The 19795-nt window shown below is 44.8% G+C and overlaps 1 protein-coding gene across 1 annotated transcript in view; it reads right to left on the reverse strand.

Moving 5' to 3' along the window:
• Window positions 1-15856, reverse strand: part of LOC121487611 (nodal modulator 1) — a 56193-nt gene extending 40337 nt beyond the window's left edge. The window contains exons 1-9 of the mRNA XM_041749500.1: window positions 15589-15856; window positions 13134-13223; window positions 11544-11589; window positions 7976-8076; window positions 6903-7009; window positions 4597-4669; window positions 2484-2636; window positions 1816-1953; window positions 1392-1481 (exon numbers count right to left, since the gene is read on the reverse strand). Of these exons, the coding sequence (XP_041605434.1) occupies window positions 1392-1481; window positions 1816-1953; window positions 2484-2636; window positions 4597-4669; window positions 6903-7009; window positions 7976-8076; window positions 11544-11589; window positions 13134-13223; window positions 15589-15753 (963 nt within the window). The 5' untranslated portion in view covers window positions 15754-15856. The remainder of the gene's footprint in view (window positions 1-1391; window positions 1482-1815; window positions 1954-2483; window positions 2637-4596; window positions 4670-6902; window positions 7010-7975; window positions 8077-11543; window positions 11590-13133; window positions 13224-15588) is intronic.
• Between the last annotated feature and the right edge of the window lie 3939 nt (window positions 15857-19795).

Consider the following 19795-nt stretch of genomic DNA (forward strand, 5'->3'; position numbering starts at 1 on the left):
AGACATCACTAATGCACCTGACCTCATGCGGCTTCCAGGCTACTCCCTGAAATTTCATTCATGTCTCTACTTAAAAACTGGTGTTTAGTCGAGATCAAATGCACAAGCCCCCCCACAAAGCAAGCAAGGACACCTCCCCTCCCCCATCCACCTCCAGTGTGCACAAAGCCGGCAAGTGATTTAAGGAATCTTAAAAAGCCGTCAGAACCCCACTGAGCATGTGACCTAAAAGCTAGCTTCTACCAACCGCAGCTACTTCAACACAGTACTTTCAAATGCAACATTAAAAGAACGCTATTAAAATCTAATTTTTCAATAACTGTAACACTAGGAGGTCCATTTATGAAAGACTGTTATTTTCTTTGGGGAATCTGCTCTATCTGGCAAATTTTCTATAGTAGCCATTATCTACTTCTGTAATTAAAGATAAAAATGCAATGGAAAACACATTTGCCATCTATTCTAGGATCTAGGGAGTTTGTCAAGCCATGTATCACCCCATCCATCACCCCACCTCTCACTCCCCCTCCCTGCGGCCCAAGCTCTCAGCTCTCCCCTGGTTTATGGCCACAGCCTCCCAACTGGTCACTTGCTTCCATGTTGCCCCCTGCCAATTTCTTCCTAACATGGTAGCCAGAGGATCACACCTCTCTTCTGCTCAGAACTTCACCCAGAGTGACCCACCGGGTCCTGTATAAGCAGCTTCATCATCTCTCCCTTCCTCACTCCCTCCACGCCAGCCACTCTGGCCTCCTTGGGGCACCCCACACCCTCTAAGCACACTGCAGCCTCAGGATCTTTGCACATGTCACTCTCTCCATCTTGAACACTCTTCCCACAGAAATCTGTGTGGCACAACGCCTCTCCCCCTCCCCCTTCAGGTTTTCACTCAAACATCACCTTCACAGCAAGGACTGCCTACAAGTACCCAGGAAGACTGCAGCCTGTCTCAATCCTGGAAGTGTGTCACCTCCTTTCTTTATTTTTCTACGGAACACTTGCCACCTCCTAATGTACTACCTAACATACCTATTTATAAGTGCATTGTTTCTTTCTGCCATTGCACTCCAGAAGAATAAAAATTTGTAGCTTTTTGGGTCCCCAGGGTATATCCACCCCTAGAATAGTACCTGAATCGCCACCTGAGACTGAGATTCAATAAATACATTTCAACGAACAAAGTAGCTATAACTGGGGCCTCCACATTCCTCATGTGAAGAAATTCTGTGACAGTGGATCCCAGGCTAAACTGGAACAGAGCACAAGATTCTGGTTTCTTCCCACAGCCCAGCCCTTCCAGATAAAATACTGATTTTCGTAAACATGTTTGCAACACCTGTGCCCAGAGATGGGAAACCCGAACACCTGTCCCTTCTGGAGGGAGGTCTTACCTCAATTTTCAGGCTGTCATGTTCCACCGTGAAGTCTCGTCTGGAAGGAGCAACATCAAAGGTAATCCTCTCCCCTCTATAAAAGGGAATCTAGAAGGAAGGGTCTGTTAATTACTAAGAGCCCACAACATGATTCAACGATCAATATTAATAATCGACCCCGGAAGCCACAAACGACAAGGGGTTCGAGGCAAGCCAAGAGAAACTATTAATCATAGCTGCTGCTGATCTTAAAAGAGGAAGGCCCAAACTTTTTGCAGCCACGACTGATGAGTCTGAGTCTCGTCCAAAATAACAATGCTAAAGAAATTGGTCGCGAAACTGCAAGGCAATCATTTTTTCCCCTTAACACCCAAATGGCATTGACTCTCGCTGTGTCTGAAGAGTCTACAATGTCCAGAAAACACAAATATTCTCCACTCACCACAGTATAGTCCCCGCTTGGCAAGGAATAGAAGGAAAACGAGCCATCTTCTTTGGAGACTGCATAGCACAGATACACCAGACTCTCATCTGGGGGTTGGAAGCCAGGCACTGGAGAGATGTTGCAACCCAGGACATCCTATGTCAAGGGGAGAAAAGAAAATGACTTCCTTTTCCATTCCTAGGTTCTCATTACCATCAAATGGCCACACTAGCAGAAAATTCTTCTAAGTTTTACATCACAAAACACATATTTCTGAAACCCACGGCATAGTAGGGGAGGTAAAATGAACAAAAACTTTTACACTCAAGTTGGGGAGTTAAAAAAACTGGCATGGTCTTCTTGGAACAAACGATGTCATCGTCCTTCCCTACAGTGGGGCATTATTCTGCGGTCAAGGAAATAGAGCTCTGGAAGGGCAAGTGGCGGGCTCACACAGCCAGCAAGAGGCAGAGCTGTGATCTGTCTGCACCTGCGTCTGAGATTTCAGAGCCTGTGCACTTTCCACTGGAGCCCACTCCCACCACAAACATTCAGGTTCTTGCGAGTCAACCAAGAAACGCAAAGCTTTTACATGTAGAGACTGTACCCCTACCTTGGCCTACATTTTCAGTGTTCTCAGCCTGCATTCTCACAATCTCACCCATTCTTGGCTCTTTTTTACGTACCTCTTTGGAAACTACAGATGAAAAGAGAAGAAACTTCACCCCTTTCATGGGTTCCCCATCACTGCGGACAGAGCCAGACACGTTGTAGCCAGCCACGATGAGGGGACTGGCGGCGTTGGCATTGGAGTTGGTCACCCGCACAGTGGTGCTCGCCTACAGGAAGAAGGTGATTTTAACTTCCCAAATAACAAATCCCCACGGAGTGTTTAACAACCGTGAAGATATGCTTAAGCTAAAATATTAATGAGGGGGTGGGGAGTAACACGGAAAACTGGGAAGGTGATAGAATCACAACCACGTGTTCGCAAGCAAAATGAATTAAAATGAAGCGTGGCAAAATGTCCATCACAATGATGATCTCCTTTGCGTCACTAACGGTTTGTTTTACACTTTTCCACCTTCCAAATGTTCCACCTCTGTTACCACTCCTTTACTCTGGTCTATCTGTTGCAATTTTTTTAAATGAGCATCCTTTACTTTTTTCCATGTTTGATGGTATATATGCATGTGACTTTAAAGCTCTCGAAGCACAGTTTACAGAGAAAAAAATGCATATAGTCTAGGTGTACAGAGCAGTGATCTTCACAAACTGAACATGCCCTGTAACCAGCACCCAGGAGCCCCTTCACACTAATTTCCAGGTACTATCTGCCAAAGACAATCATTATCGTGACTTTTAATAGCATGCTCTACTTTGAAATACAATCTTATGTTAATAGATTCAAATTCCTTTATACATACAATTAACAATATAAGCCTTAAAATTTATTCTAATCAATGTATAAGCCATGAGTTCTAAATAAAACATTTTTAACCCCCTGAAAACTTGCAGTCATAAATAGTATACAGATAAGTAGAGGCGTGAAACCATACCATCAACTCTAAATGCTTAAAAACTATAGAGTAAAAACTAAAATACTGATTCTAATAGTTCCTTAGCAAGAACAAAACACAGCCTCAAAACTAATATAAAAGTTAATGTGGTGAAATGTCCTTTAAATCTTACTTCAATTTGTTTTCCTGTAGTGATTACAAAACCTCACCTGGTCTGTTTCTTCCTTTTTTGATCTTTTATCATAAACTATTTCCATCAAATAAAAAGATATCATTGGGAGTGCCTGGGTGGCTCATTGGGTTAAGCATATGCCTTTGGCTTAGGTCATGATCCCAGATCCTGGGATCAAGCCCCATGTCAGGCTCCCTGCTCAGCAGGGAGTCTGCTTCTCCCTCTCCCTCTGCCCTCCCCTCCACTTGCGCTCTGTATCTCTAATACCTTTAAAAAAGATATAAAACTACTCTAAAGAACACCTATACACACTCTAACCAGCTAAGAAATAAAAGCAGAAGTATAATTCAAGAGTCTTGCATACCTCGACATCCCTTCCTGCCTCCCTCTATAGATGTCAGTGTCATAATGGATATAGTGTCTGCCATTCTCATGCACATCCTCATACTTTTTTTACATAGGACTCTATCTGTAAGTGGAAGCACCCTGAGTGTTTTTAATTACTGTATAAACAATACTGTGTTTCCTTACCCTCAGCAACTTGCCTTTTTTCCTCAACTTTATGTTTTTAAATGTACTCCTATTGATCCACGTAGCTCTGTTTCACTCATTGCTGTCCTACAGGATTCTGTGTGATAAAACCACATTCTGCTCTCTACTTAATGGACATTTAGGTCACTTATAATATTTTGCTAGTATAAACAAAACTGCAATAGGCATTCTTTTACATTCTCCTTGGGCACACATGCAATGGTTTCTAGAATGTTAAGTATGTTTATAGATTGCTGTTTCAGCCTGGAAAAAGAACAAATAAATCTCATCAGGTCCTTCTGGTGTTGATTCAGCTTAAAATAGCTATAGTTAATAACAGACCTATTTCACAGCAGGAAGACAGTATTGTCACCTAAAACCAAAAACAACAGAAGGAACATCTGCTACAGTGAGTTTTATCTTATAAATACCACCGAATCAATCAGCAGCATTGTCTTTTTTCTCATTTACTTCCAGAAAAACCATAAACTCATTTCATACCCTGAAATGAGCTCTCTATCCTTGTCTCCAAACCAGAACACTGCTGGCACAGCTATCAACAACTGAAATACTCACCTCTTTCAATGCCCAGGTTGGATGAGTTGCAAGAATTTCATAATCCCCAGGAAGAACTTTAAAAAATGCAAACCTAAGAAATAAAAAATACCAATTAACTTTCTCTCAACAGCCCAAGTGTTCTAATTTATAGCTAATGTTGTAAGAATAAGAAAATAATGTTTGGATTATCACAAACTTGCCAATGGCTGATTAAATGAATATAAACAAAAATTCAGTCGTTTACTATACAAATCCACATCGAGGAGCACTTATTGAATACTTCCTGTGTACAAGAACAGGTATTCTGTGTGCTGCCAGGAAGAAGGTTTTATGTTTCCCTTAACCCCCTTAACCCCAAGGATTTCTGACCTTAAAAACCAGATATTGGGAGGACACCTGGGTGGCTCAGTGGTTGAGTGTCTGCCTTTGGCTCAGGGCATGATCCCAGAGTCCTGAGATCAAGTCCCTCTACCTATGTCTCTGCATCTCTCTCTGTGTCTCTCATGAATAAATAAATAAAATCTTAAAAAAAAACAAAAACCAGTCCCTGGTTCAGCAAGGATCAGTCATAAAACATTCAAGTCTGCTTTGAGCAGAGGTGATAGGCATGAATAGGCAAAGAAAAGGGAAGGAAGTGTCCAGGGGAACAGGACAGTGGGAAGGAAAGAGTCCTGGGTGCAGAAGAGAGAACAGATCTGAAAGGCTGAGGCCTATGCTGATGTTAATGATGTGGGCAGGGCAAATGATAACAGGCTTCGAATCCTATACAGAAGAGTTTAGATCTCTTATCAGAAACAAATACAGAGTGAGCCATTCTGGGCTCTTGCACCAACTACAATGACCAAACCAGACGCTGATGAATACCAGTTAAGTAACCATGGGCAAATCAAGACCAGAGTGACAGAAGCTGAGGCTGGAAAAACTGTCTGATACACTTGACCCTTTTAAATGTGTAAAGCACCAGACAATGAGTGCTCATTCTAGTAAAATAGACTACCAAAAAAATCCATCTAATTTCTTCTCCTGTGGTGGTATTTCATTATATCAAGTATTGCCTGTCATAATTGGGTATGACTTGGAAATCACTTTGCTACAATAAAATTGAAATTACTATTGGATTTTGGCCGTGGGGAGATGCAGCCTCTACTCCTGCAAGTTATGATCATTGTTTTACTCAGTGCAGATGAAGGAGACTGAACAAGTTCAAGTCACTTCACCCAGGGAGGTCAAGAGCAAACTGCTAGTCCAGAGAAAATAGAAGCTCCGCATTCCTCCCGCAGGCATCAATCAAGTAGACATAAATGTTATCCCCAAACTAAAAAATAATTTCAACAATCCTCTTTGAAAAACTGGAGAGCAACAGACTCATTATAAGCTTCTAATTTGCAGTTAAGTTGGTTTTGTGTATTGAAGGAGTAATGATTCGAATGCTTTCAAAATTATCAGCTGGAACTACTCTGAGTTAATCTTGGCACATCTGTTAACATTTACAACTCAACGATATAAATCCATTAAACACTTTAAATCTGACTCAGTGAGGTTAATTAAATAGTTGTCAGTTCCAACCACAAAATAATTTTGATATAATAGTGATAATGTGAATTTTAAAAATCATAATTAAGGGGCACCTGGGTGGCTCAATTGGTTGAGCATCTGACTCTTGATTTCAGCTCAGGTCATGATCTCAAGGTCATGAAATTGAGCCCCAGCCTCTGTGCTAGGCATGGAAACTGCTTGGGATTCTCTCTCTCCCTCTGCCCCTCCCCTCCCCTCCCATGCACTCTCTAAACAGAATTTAAAAATTTAAAAAAAAAAAATCATAACTTACCAAATCTATATTGAGCTAACACTATTATGCACTCTATTCCATGCCAGGCAGTTTGAAATAATAGTATTAATTTAATCTTCCTGCTAACCTTAGGGGTGGGTTCCACCATCATCATCATTTATAAATAAGAAACTTGAGGCCCAAATGCATTAAGTAACTTGCTCCAGATCAAACCCAGTAAGTGGAGGAACCTGGATTTACACCCAGGTTTTCAGGCTCCAGAGCCTGTCCCACTGTTAAATGAAGGCCTACTATGTGCCAGGCCTGCAGCAGGTGCTGTACAAAGATCAACTCATGTTTGATCATCCCATCAACTCTAGAGGTGACGGGTCAGATAACTTCCATTTCACAGATGAAGAGCTTGAGGCCCCGAGAGGCATGAACTCATCTGCAGTTAAGAGGCCAAATAAAGATCTGAACCCAGGTCTCCCAGGCCCAATCACAGGCTCCCTCCCTCCCCTCAGCTGTGAGGCAGGAGGACACAGGCACAACTTACTTTCCACCAGGCTGTGTCACTGTGGACTGGATCTTTGCTTCAGTCCCTGTGTTTCTCAGAGACACCTGAACTCCTGCAGGGCCCAGGGGCTGCCCTTTGCTGAGAACCTGCCAAGGAGAAGGAGGTCAGGACCCAAACCAGCAGCAGAGTTCCCCTGCTCATGCTCCCTGCATGGACCTTATACCTTTCTTTGGGTCCAGACTCCTTCACAAAGAGTAGATAAATGATGCATACCCTTCCCTGGGATTAGTTGGGGTGCTGAGTGAGGCAACAGTAATGGTGAAATAATACTTTATTTCATCAAATCTAAGACACCATCAGTTAAAGATGCACCATGATTTTACAGTCTATGGAGAAAGAAAAGTACCATGATCCTCCACGCTAGCAAGAAACTTACACATGAAGCCAGGACCACTTTGCCTCATTGAGAGCAAGCACCTCACTCTCATTTGAAGGCAGAGGAGAAATCAACTTGCCGTGAAGAAACAAATAGCAGGGCAATTCGCACATGTCAACCATGGTGCCAGATGGAGGGAGGAAAAAGAACTCCCCTGAAATATCTGAACTTGGAGCTGCCATTCACACAGGTTAGCCCCCTAAATTCACACCACCAAGGTACCCCAAAAAACTCTTAGAGAATCTAGTTTACTGAGACAACTCCTGGGGGAGTGGATGAAGCAAATGCAAATCCTATCTGCAGGAGACTGGTTTCATTTGCCCACGGTGATTACAGGTTGCCAGAAGTCCTGGGGCCTGCGCTTTTCCCAGCCTGCACCCAAAAGGGGCCATCCCTGGAAGTTACTCAGCCAAGCTTTACAGTGGAATGGCCTCGCATTCCCTTACAACTGCCCTCGCGAGAGAATGACAAGTAGCCCAGATCTGACTGGGTTTTAGTCACCCACTACCTTTTACACCAAATTTTACCCATTCTGAGACCCTCCTGAAGTCTGTCTGTGGGTCTCTTGGGAACTCAGAGTCCCCACATTAAAAAGTCCTGCTTTTTTAAAGGTCAGAAAAGACTCAATACATGATACAGAGCAAACATTAAAAATAACCATGTTCCGAAGCCAAACCTTTCCATTCACAGAGAACCCGGTGAACACAAAGTCGATGTCCCCGCCCTTAGTACAGATGTCACTGACGCCATCCACATACAGCTCCACGATCGTTGGCTCTGAGAAATGAAGGTGGGAGGGAAAGGAGCAGGGTACAAGACACAAGAGCAAGTTTAGTCCTGACAGAAGGTGAACCTGTCTAGGCAAAACACCTTTTCTTGGCCAATCTTCAGTTTATTTTTGAGCACTTAATACACTCTCATGATTTAACATCCAAAGGTACCAAGAGGGATGCAGGGACGTCTCCCTCTCGCCTCTTCCTCTGGACACCCAGTTTCCTGTCCCAGAGTGAAAGTGTGTGGAGGATAATATGCTTTAAAAAAAAAAAAAAAAGATTTTAATTATTTATTCATGAGAGAGAGGGAGAGATATAGGCAGAGAAGCAGGCTCCCTGAGGGGAGCCAGATGTGGGACTTGATCCCAGGACCCTGGGATCACAACCTGAGCCGAAGGCAGATGCTCAACCATTGAGCCACCCAGGCATCCCAATAATATGCTTTTATAACAGTCTTTTGGCTGCACTTATCTCAGAGTCCCACTGAAAATTCAGCAAGCACCAAATTGTTTTATTCATTGGATGCTTATCCCATACCCAATACAGGGCTAGGTGCATATGCACCTCACAACTACTTTAACAGGTCGAGGATTAAGCTGACACACAGAAAGGTTAAAGGGCCCCCCACCCCCTGCCAAAGTCACAGAGCTTGTGAGTGATGGAGCCCCAACTCAACCTCCAGAAGCCTGGCTCCAAACTGTGTCCTGACCAACCGCATGGGCTCAGCCACATTAAACCAGGATCATAAAGTCTAATGCCCACAGGAACCAAGCAGGGGATGGGCCACTGGTTCAAACTTTCAAGAAAAAACAGACATCTGGATTCTATGTGTCATCTCCTGATGTTTCAGTATTAGCAACTAATTCAAATTGTCTAAAAGACGGAAAAGGTCATAAGGGTTAAAGTTCTTAAAAGGTTAGGAAGAGTGTAGAGTGTTAGAGAAAAGGGAAAATCAAGAGAATTTGGGTAAAATGAATAATTACATACACACGGGAAGATACCAATACAAAAATGCACACAAGACTTGAACAGACACCTCACAAAAGAGGTTATCCATATGGCCAATAAACATATTTTAAAAAAAGCATTCAATCTCATTGACCATCGAATAAATAAATATCAAAACCACAATGAGAATGGTCTCACTCGTGTGGAATTTAAGAAACAAAACAGAGGCTCATTAGAGGAAGGGAGGGAAAAATAAAACAAGATGAAATCAGAGAGAGAGAGACAAACCATAAGAGACTGGTAATGTTAAGAAACAAACTCAGGTTTGCTGGAGGAGAGGAGGTTTGGGGGATGGGATAACTGGGTGATGGGCGTTAAGGAGGGGATATGATGGAATGAGCACTGGGTGTGATATAAGACTGATGAATCACTGATCTCTACCCCTGAAACTAATACTACTACTATATTAATTATTAATTAATTTACTACTACTACTAAATTAATTGAACTTAATTTTTAAAAAATTTTAATTAAAATTTAAAAAACACAGTGAGAGACCACATTACCACCAGAATGGCTAAAATGAAAAAACACTGCCCTTACCAAGTGCTGGTGAGCTGCGGGGTAGCTAGAACTCTTCCACACTGCTAGGAGAGTGGAAGCTGCGACATCCGCCTAGGACACTCACACTATCCACGAGAGCTGCACAGGTAAGTGCTCTCTTGCCCAGCAATCCCTCCTGGTATATACTCACCAGAAATGCAAACACAAGAACACATGTACCGAAAGGCCAGAACAAGGACATTCGCAGGAGCACCACACTTAGTGGCCAAAGTTGAGAAGCGGCCCACACGTCCATCAACAGAAGGGATAAGTCACTTTATACTCACACAGCAGTTGAATGAGCTAACGGAGGCCACACACATAATAGAGATGAGTATCATTAACAATGTCGGGAGGAAGAAACCAGACACGAAAATGTACCCCTTTAGGATTCCATTTATATCAAGTTCAAAACAGACAAGACTCATCTACAACTTTAGGAGGTCGGGGCAGTGGTCACCTGCAGGTGGGGTGGAGCGGTTGGGGAGTGCCTGCGAGGGGGCACCACTGGGGTACTGGTTCTACGTCGTTATCCGGGTAGAGGTTACATGCTGCGTTCACTTGGGGAACGTTCACGTGATACCCTTACGACGACTACACTTTTCTGAAAGTACAATTCAATAAAGTAAACTTCTCAAAAGAAAAAACACCCCCACAGGCCGGTGATCTGCAACCTCTGCTTTAGCACTGTGCTGGGTTCCCTTCCTCTGCTGCTCTCTGGAATGCATGGGTCAGGTGCCCCCTACTATAAACTGAAAAAGAACCTCCCTCAGAGTCCAACTGGCTGTCGGCTGACCTGAGCTTTACTTTGCCCTTGTGATGACAGGAACTAAATTCTTCCTCCTCCAACTGACAAGCAAGCCTGACACAAACAGCCATGGCCCCCGACCCCTCTCCTGAAGCTACAGAACTGGGATCACACACACCTACTCTTTGGAAACGTCAGCCGTGGCAGAGCAGAACCCTCTCTTCTTATCTCAACCCCTTTCCCACATCTCCAGCTCTGCTAAAAGGCAGATATTATCAGGTAAGTTCCGAGTTCTTGTTTGTAAGTGTGCAGAATGCTTTTAAGGATTTATTCATGGCTCATTATGTGCCAGTCTTTCTCAACATTGTAAATACACTGGCCCATTAATCCTCCAAGTCAGGCTGTGAGGCAGCTACTACCACTCTCCTGACCCCCTAGCAAAGAGACTGGACACTGACTCAGGGGATGTAGTTTGTCCAAGGTCATCACAGAACCAGTAACGCTCAAGGTCACCAGATGTTCTGATCTCCTTTGAGAAGCAGATCCAGATTTTCATGTGAAATTTCACCATGTTTAATACTGCGGTCCTAAAAAGGATCGAGGGGGCTAAGAAGCCACCCTGGGACAGGAAAAAAGTCCCAACTCCTGAACTCTAGATACCATTGTGCTACCACTTTATGAACAGAACTACAAAAGCAGAGCTTCTGGAGAAAGGTTCAGGACAAGATGCCTATCTCAAGAAAAATGACAGAAAAAAAAAAAAAAAAGAAAGAAAGATGACAGAAAACCTTAAGATAGGTCCAAGGTAGGAACACCTGGGTGGCTCAGCGGTTGAGCATCTGCCTTTGCCTAGGCCAGGATCCCAAGTCCAGGGATTGAGTCCCACATCGGGGTCCCTGTAAGGAGCCTGCTTCTCCCTCTGTCTATGTCTCTGCCTCTCTCTGTGTGTCTCTAATCAATAAATAAAATCTTTAAAAATAATAATGATAAGGTAAGTCCAAGGTAAATCCAATCTACTCTAAAGTAACAAGGAGGGGAAAAAGCTTTGTTCCTCACTAGGAATGGGTTAAAATAGTATTTTAACAGTGTCTGCACTCTGCCAATTTAAATTAATATTCGGCATATAATCTAATCCTGTACAGAGTATGTATCTAATTATTCAGTTCACTTACCAAAACTCCACCCTAAGGGAGGCTCAATCTTCAGAATGAAATCTCCCTAAGACAGGGGAAGAAAGAAAGAGAGATGAAAACTGATGACCTCTCAACTAGTTTAATACAGTGCTACTATTTAACCTAGGATTTATACACCTGCAATGAAATTCCAAGCACACGCTCCATTCTAAGAAGCTGTGGGCTCTCTGATTGCCTTCAGATGCGGCAAGCTGAAGTTGAATGCCCAGAAGTCCCCATCCAACCAATCAGAAAATACCAACTTAGTGCCCATGGAAAAGTTCTAAAGGCATTATATTTAGCCACTCATTGTCTTTTGATATCAAATGCACTACTCATGGAGTCTATTAACCCCTCCCGTGCCCAGGTTGCTAGTGTCAGCATGTATCCTTAGCAATGAAAGTCATTGCTGAAAACTAGATATTACTCACATACCCTGGTTTCTTGAGATTGATAGGAATAAGTTAAAACAACAACAACAAAAAAAACCACCATATTTTAAGATCAACCTGTAGAAGTCAGTCCTATGTATTGTGCCTAGACCTAAGTTCAAGAATATTTATTGCTGTGTTGTCAGTAATAAATTTTTTAAATTGGGAAAAGCTTCTATGCCTACCAACAGAGATGTGGTTACATAAATTACAATTTTCATTTGATTCTGATGTGCTGTGCAGCCATTAAAAAGAGGGCAACAGATCCATACACGCTGATGTTGAAAGCATATCAAGATATTATCACAGGGAAAAGAAAAACCAAACTGCAGAATGATTTCTATTGTTTAACTCCATTTGATATTTTAAAAACCAAAATCAAAACGATGTGTGCCTATTGATTATTTCTTCAACGTGCTTCAAATCTGTGTTTCCAAATAAAAAGTTGATATGGGGAGGGGGGCGGGGGTGGGAGGAGGGGAGGCTGGGTTGCAAGTAGGAATTGGCAGATATACATCTATGCACACGTGCACACGTGTAAACATCTTTATAATCATAGCACACAGAAAGCAGTCTTTCAGGATACACACTAAAACTTTTATCAGTGGGGCTACCCATTACCATTACTGAGGGATGAGAAATTGGGGGGTAAAGATTAAATGTACTTCGTATACTTCTAAAGACCTTGTTTTGTTGTCTTCCACAAAGCTCATAAATTCTCGTATCACTTGTATAATTTTTTAAACAGTGTGTTAGGCTGCTTGCAAACTTAACCCTATTAAATCAGGATTTCTCAGTGTCCGCACCGCTGATGTTTGGTCTGTCCTGTGCAGCATGATGTGAAGTCCAGCTTCATTTCTGGCCTCTACTCACTGGATACTGTAGCACTCCCTCAACCCCAAGCAGTAGTAACAACCAGAAATGTCTCTAGACATTGACTGCCAAATGTCCCTGCAGACACTGAGGAGCCACTGTATTTAATCAAACCAGTTTAGAAACTGTCTCCCTCAAAATTTGGCCAGAATTGTCAAATACCACTTCTAATTTACAAAAGAGATGAGTTTTCGCTTGTGTGGCAAATCAAGACTGCTCCGGTTCGTGCAGTGCCGAGGGCCACACTTACTACTTCCCATCATAAATGACTACAGTAGTCTCTTACCTTATCGTACAAGGGGATCATAAAGTAACCATTATTAGGGGCACAGTCTGTCTGGTATTTCAAAGTCCCATGCTTGGTATACAGCTTTATCTAGAAAGCAAGGAAAGAAGTCGTAAGAGAATTATCTACATACACTATGCCGGGATGCAATCTATCAGTGTGCGTTTGCTGAGGACCTACTACATGCTGCTATCACCACCAGGCATTAGGGAGAAGACAAAGTATCCCAAAAATAATGTGATTAGATATTTCTCTGGTTAGAAACCATCTAAAGACTACCTCCAAAACTCATATTTTTCAGTTTATTTTTAGTGGCTGTCCCTATGTTGTTTCCATCTAGAACAAATTTTCAAATTTGCTGTTAGTAAAGTGCTTATTAAAATGTAATCCCCGAGCCCCATGTCTGTTTCTAAACTAGAAGGTTTGTGGCGAGGGCCAAGGATCTGAAACTATTAACCCCAAATGATTCCGAATATTTGGGAGTAACACTCATCTAGAAACTTTTAAGCTTCTCTCTTATGTTCATTCTCTGGCAAAAACAAAGTAAAGGAGGTTTAATACAGGTCTTCTCAAGGATCTCTAAAGCTCTTGCATCCTGGGCATTTCCAAACACAATCTGTTAACTTTTTAAGATGTTCCAGTAAAGTCTGGGTCTTCCCTGTACTGTGTGACCTTGGGCAAGTCAATTTACCTCCTGAGGTCCAGTTTCATAAGGGGCAAGGAAAAGAGCCACTTCCCTTTGTGTTTATACAGGATCACGTCTATGCATTTTAAGCATTTGGCAGAGAGCATGATTCAAAAAACAAAATACTATTATTATTTTACTATATTACTATGTTGTATTACTCACATCTCTCTGCCTTCACTTTTCTCCCAGAGCCTCAGGAAACTACAAGTTGCAAAAAGCCTTGCAAGGCAGCTTCTGAAACTGCCTGTGCCCACACACTGGGAGGCAATCCAGGAAGTGGCACGGGGACCCAGCAGAACCTAGGAACCCTGAAACTGCCAGTGGGCAGGTTCGCTAAACACCTGACTTAAGATCAGACACAGCAGAGGAGCCGCAGCCACAGACGGAAGGGTCTTCTTTAGGAAATACACCGCGTGCTGGGTTGGGCTGCTTCTGTCCCAACCCCATCCTCCAGGAACAAAAACGAGGCCAGGTGAAAGACCTCGTGGGGTGTGGAAACGATCCTCAACCCCAAACCTATCTCCGCACCCAGATTCGGAGAACATTTAATTCCTCAGCGCTGCCCTTCCGCTGCCAGCACTGGTGTGGCTCAACCAGGCTTTCAGGCAGTCTCTGTGGTCTGAGGTCCCCCCAACATCCCTTCTCTCCGGCATCTCCTAGCCTCTTTCCTTCTTTTATCCCCTTTCAAATCCCCTTCTCCTGCCCCATCATCAGTACCCTCCTAAAATAGAGGCCAAGCCCTCCATTAGGTCCCTTCCCATCTATCCTGACAAGTGACCTTCCTCTTTGCAAAAGCTTTCTGGGTCACAGTCTCACTGGGCTGATAATCTGTAGCTGCATGGGGTTTTACAACTTAACACAAAGACTTCTGCACAAATCTCCGGTGTCACCCCAGTCACCACCCAGCAAGGTAATCAGGGCAGCAGACAACTCTCCATTCACAGAGGAAAATGGGAGATTTCCCCAAGGGAGGGATGCGGGAGATTAAAAACACGGATTCCAAGCCCCAGAGATGCCAAGACATGTACAGGGTTGGGATCCCCCTAAGAGCATCCCCCCGGGGGGGGGGCAGTTTTAGGAGGAGTGGATTAGGACCTTTGGGGGGGGCTCTGAGCTGTGGGGCCAGGGGTCCAGACTTGCATTGGGGGGGCTCTGAGCTGTGGGGCCAGGGGTCCAGACTTGCATTGGGGGGGCTCTGAGCTGTGGGGCCAGGGGCCAGACTTGCATTGGGGATGGGGCTCTGAGCTGTGGGGCCAGGGGCAGGCAGCCTCTAGATTCCAGACTCGGGGTTTGGGGAAATCTAAGTTCCAGGGGATCTGAGTTTTGAGGATGTGGGGGTCTGGGTCCTGCCGAGAGTGGCTTTTAAGAGATCTGGGGCCTGGATTGTGGGGACGGTCAGAGTCCCCTAGCATCTCGGATCCGGATTTGGGGGGGTTTCTGGAGTTTGGGTGTCCTGATTTGGGGGGGGGAATCCTTCGTTTTGAGGGAGCTGATGGGAGCTATCAACACGGCCCCCCACCCCGTGCGCGCATCCTCGAAGGCCCCCGGCCCCACTCGGCAGGTGACCCCAGGGCACGATCCATCCCCCTCCCCTCCCCCCACCGCCCTCCCTCGCCCAGCGCGACGGGGAGGCGCCGGCCCGGGGCAGCGCCCGCGCAAAGCGGAGCCTCCAGCGCGGCGAGGGCTCCTCCGAGAGCGTGGAGCAGGCGGCGGCCCGGGCGAGGCCGCCGCAGCGCCGACAGGTGGAGCGCCCGGCCCGGCGCTCACCTCGATGAGCGAGTAGTTGATCTCCACGTCCGACTTGACGAAGCCCCCGCAGCCCACCACGATGTCCTCGGAGCCGCGCGCCGGGCCCGCGCCGCTCAGCAGCAGCAGCAGAGCGGCGGCCACCGGCCCCGGCCCCCGCGGCCCCGCGGCCCCGCTCGCCCGCATGGCCTCCCGGGTCCGCCGCCCGCCCCGCCGCAGGCCTCCCGGGTCCGCCCCCCGCCCCGCGCGCGGCCCGCCGCTTCCTCCTCGGTCCGCGGCTGACAGCCCAGGCCCCGCCCCCCGCCGCCGCCGCGCGTGCGCGCCCCGCCGCCACGCCCACGCCCCGACCAGGTAACTACAGCGCATGCTCGGCAACAAAAACGAGCCCACGTGTGCCCCCTGCAGGCCCGGAGGACTCCGCGCACCGTCTAGCCGGTGCAGTATAGGGTACAAACTCCAAATCCGTCAAGGTGGACACTAAGGGAGTGCAATCTTTTTTTTTTAATGTTAACTAAATTTTCCTTTAATCAATAATTAACATTTAGCACTTGAGCATTTTAGCTTTTGTTTGGCAATTATTTTTTTTATAAATTTATTTTTTATTGGTGTTCAATTTGCCAACATACAGAACAACACCCAGTGCTCATCCCATCAAGTGCCCCCCTCAGTGCCCAGCACCCAGTCACCCCCACCCCCCGCCCTCCTCCCCTTCCACCACCCCTAGTTCGTTTCCCAGAGTTAGGAATCTTCATGTTCTGTCTCCCTTCCTGATATTTCCCACTCATTTTTTTCTCCTTTCCCCTTCATTCCCTTTCACTATTTTTTTATATTCCCCAAATGAATGAGACCATATAATGTTTGTCCTTCTCCGACTGACTTATTTCAAGGAGTGTGTGGAGGCTGAGAAAAATCAAGGCCATCCCACCTCAAGTTTAGCATTAACACAAGTACAGCCATCTTAGGCCCCTGTGAATAAGAGCTGAACTTTATAGGAAAAACTGCAGAATGTCCTCAATGTCCTCGGCAGGGAATCCCATATCAGAAAGACAACAGAGCCCACGCCCGAGGTAGAAAGTCCCATATTAGAATGAGAACGGAGCTCAATGCCCTTGAAAGCCCGACATCAAAATGTAAACAGAACTTGAGAAATTCTTCCACCCTTTCTGAAAATCCCCTAGACCAGCCTGTAAAAAAAAACCAGCTGTAATCCACTTCGGGGTCCAAGTCCCTGCTCCATTGTGTTGGGTACACTTGGACCCAAGCTCGAGCTTGTAAATAAACCCTCGTGTGTTTGCATCGGTGTCGGCTCCTCAGTGGTTTCTTGGATTCGTAATCTTGGGCACAACAGAGTGCAATCTTTTCTATATGAATTTTATTTCAATAAAGCTTTAAAAAAAAAACTCCAAAGTTGAATTATGTGGGACACCTGGGTGGCTCAGTGGTTGAGCATCTGCCTCTGGCTCAGGTCATGACCCCTCTATCTATGTGTCTGCCTCTCTCTGTGTCTCTCGCAAATAAATAAATTCATGTTGATGCATGTAGCCAACAACTTTCCCGAATCTTTTTGGCACATATATTTCACAGGTGATATGTAATCTCAAAAACCCCTTTAGGGGGGATCCCTGGGTGGCTCAGTGGTTTAGCGCCTGCCTTCGGCCCAGGGCGTGTCCCTGGAGACCTGGAATCGAGTCCCACATCGAGATCCCTGCATGGAGCCTGCTTCTCCCTCTGCCTGTGTCTGCCTCTCTCTCTCTCTCTCTCTCTCTCTCTCACTCTGTGTCTCTCATGAATAAATAAATAAAATCTTAAAAAAAAAAAAAACCTTTAGGAATTTAAGCCGGTGCATTTTCCGTGACAAATGATCAATACTTTTTTAAAAGCAATGCATAGGTCATTTAAGATCAGCATAATGTTTAAAAAGTGTAGTTAAAGCTTATTTAAATCTCAGCTCTAATAACATTTGCAAAGAAAGAAATTTGAGGGGTTTCCTCCCATAAGCAAGAGATGCAAGCAGTGAATTTACTTTGCAGTCTGTGACTTGAAGCATGAGTTGTCGGAAAATAAATTCAAATCTCAGCATGTTGGTGTTTTGTCCCAAGACTGAGGTTTACTATGACAAAAACTGAATTTAGCTGCAAATCACCACATCAAAATAGACAAAAATTGCTTTTTTGACCTGATATTGGAATTCTTCCATTTTGTCCTACTAAAGAATCAGGTGCTTTATTGTGATAGTTTTTATATTTTGTTTCTACATGACCAGGTAAGAGAAAAAAATTCCCACTAGAATTTGCCATTGTGACTAAGACTTAAGCAACGTACAACTCTGAACCACAGAGAGTGTAAACTATGCAATGGACAAAACTTTCATAACGGCTATAATGGAATGACACATCCACAGAGGATCTCAATCATGGGTGCATCTGATCTCCGTTTCTCACTCTGCATTCTCGAAATACAGTGGAATCCTCAAGTGTTTGGTTATAAAGAGAAACTAGTTAGATTATTTTCTTTATTGGGGTTATTTATTTATTTATTTGAGAGAGTAGGGAGATGGGCAGAGGGAGAAGGAGAGAGACACTCTCAAAAAGATTCCACGCCCAGTGCGCAGACCAATGCGGGGCTTGATCTCATGACCTGAGCCAAAATCAAGAGTTGGTCACTTAACTGACTGAGCCACCCAAGTGCCTCTGGGGTTCGTTATTCATAACTACGATTGAAACAGATGCCCTTTCCTCTCCCTAGCACAAATTCCTGGTTTGTCTTGGCAAATTCCCAAGGGGTTGAAAGCCACCAATTAGGAAATGTTGGCCTATGGAACCTTCTTACCTCGCAGAATAGGAACCCGGGGCTGGGGGGTGGGAAGGGACTTGTCTAGGGCTCTGCATGCAGCCATGTACTGTTCAGAGGACTGGAAAGTAGGCCTTGGGATGCCTGAGATCTGTTCTTGGCTCACCCAACTGATTTCCTCTGTGTTCTTTCTCACTTCCTGAATATTCCCTCTCAAATTTTCGTCATTGCCCTCAAATCCCTCTTCAAATATACAATAAAATAAAGCACTAGGACTGTGGCAATGCCATTTGGAGGCAGGGTCCCAGAGAGAGAGGGCTCAAGCCTTCCCCCTAATTTCCGTCAGCCTCCACCAAAATCTCCTCAAATCAACAGACATAATGTATAAATGTAAAGAGCAGACCTGCCATACTTAGCTTCACAACTGAGTTTGTTCCTTGTGTCCCTGCTCTTCTAGAAGACTCATACAGGAGGACAGCTGAAGACTGACTTGGGGCCCCAGACCAGGGTCAGGAAACCCCAAAGAAATGGGGAACCCACATAGTGGAGGGCATACAGGAGGCAGGAGTGAAAGATCTGCAGAGAAGGGACAGGGCAGCATGGAGAGTGCAGAGGATTTTACTTTTTCATCCAAAGTGAGTAACTGTGTCTGTCTGGAAAAGCTGCCTTTTCCTCCCTATCTTGAAAGGAATACATGGCTTGTGGCAGTAAGAAAGAAAGAAAAAAGAAAATTAGAATTCCCATGATTACGGCTGGAGTACATTTCCATTTTTCATCTATGCATATATGTCACATAGAGGATTTTCCAAAAAGAGCTACTGGCTGGGAACACACACTTGGCTTGAAGACCCAGGAGAGGAAGGCAAAGATTTTACTTCTTTCCCCACTTTCTCCAATCTAAGTATTTACTTCTTTTGTTTGTTTGTTTGTTTGTTTTTCAAAATATATCATAGCCTACTTTGTATTATAATTTCTTTTTTTTCATTTCGCATGGAGCAACCATCTTTCTGTATTATATTTCTGATATGGCACATATCAGAACCCCTGTTCAGTAACCTATGGATGAAATAACACTACTAAGGCTGATAATTGCTAACTCTTTTTGAGCATTTACCGTGTGCTGGACACTGCACTAAACTATTCATTAGTGATCTGAACATCTTCCCTCCAGGATACAGACAGACAGCATTCATGCCGCTTGTTGCAGGGTTGGCGGGTTCTACTGGGATGCCACTGCACTCTCTGGGGCTCAAGGATCCCCTCCCTCGGTGCCACTCAGAGCGTCCCCTCTGATCCTCCTCCGATCACCTCTTCTCACCCCTCTCGCCCCACCCCTGATCACCTCTTCTCACCCCTCTCGCCCCACCCCTGTCACTGGGCAGGACCTTGCCCTGGGCTTGGCTATCCCAGAGCTCAAATCTCAGACAAGCCTGCCAGT

This window comes from Vulpes lagopus, chromosome 3, assembly GCF_018345385.1.
Source record: "Vulpes lagopus strain Blue_001 chromosome 3, ASM1834538v1, whole genome shotgun sequence".
In the NCBI taxonomy this organism is placed as follows: domain Eukaryota; kingdom Metazoa; phylum Chordata; class Mammalia; order Carnivora; family Canidae; genus Vulpes; species Vulpes lagopus.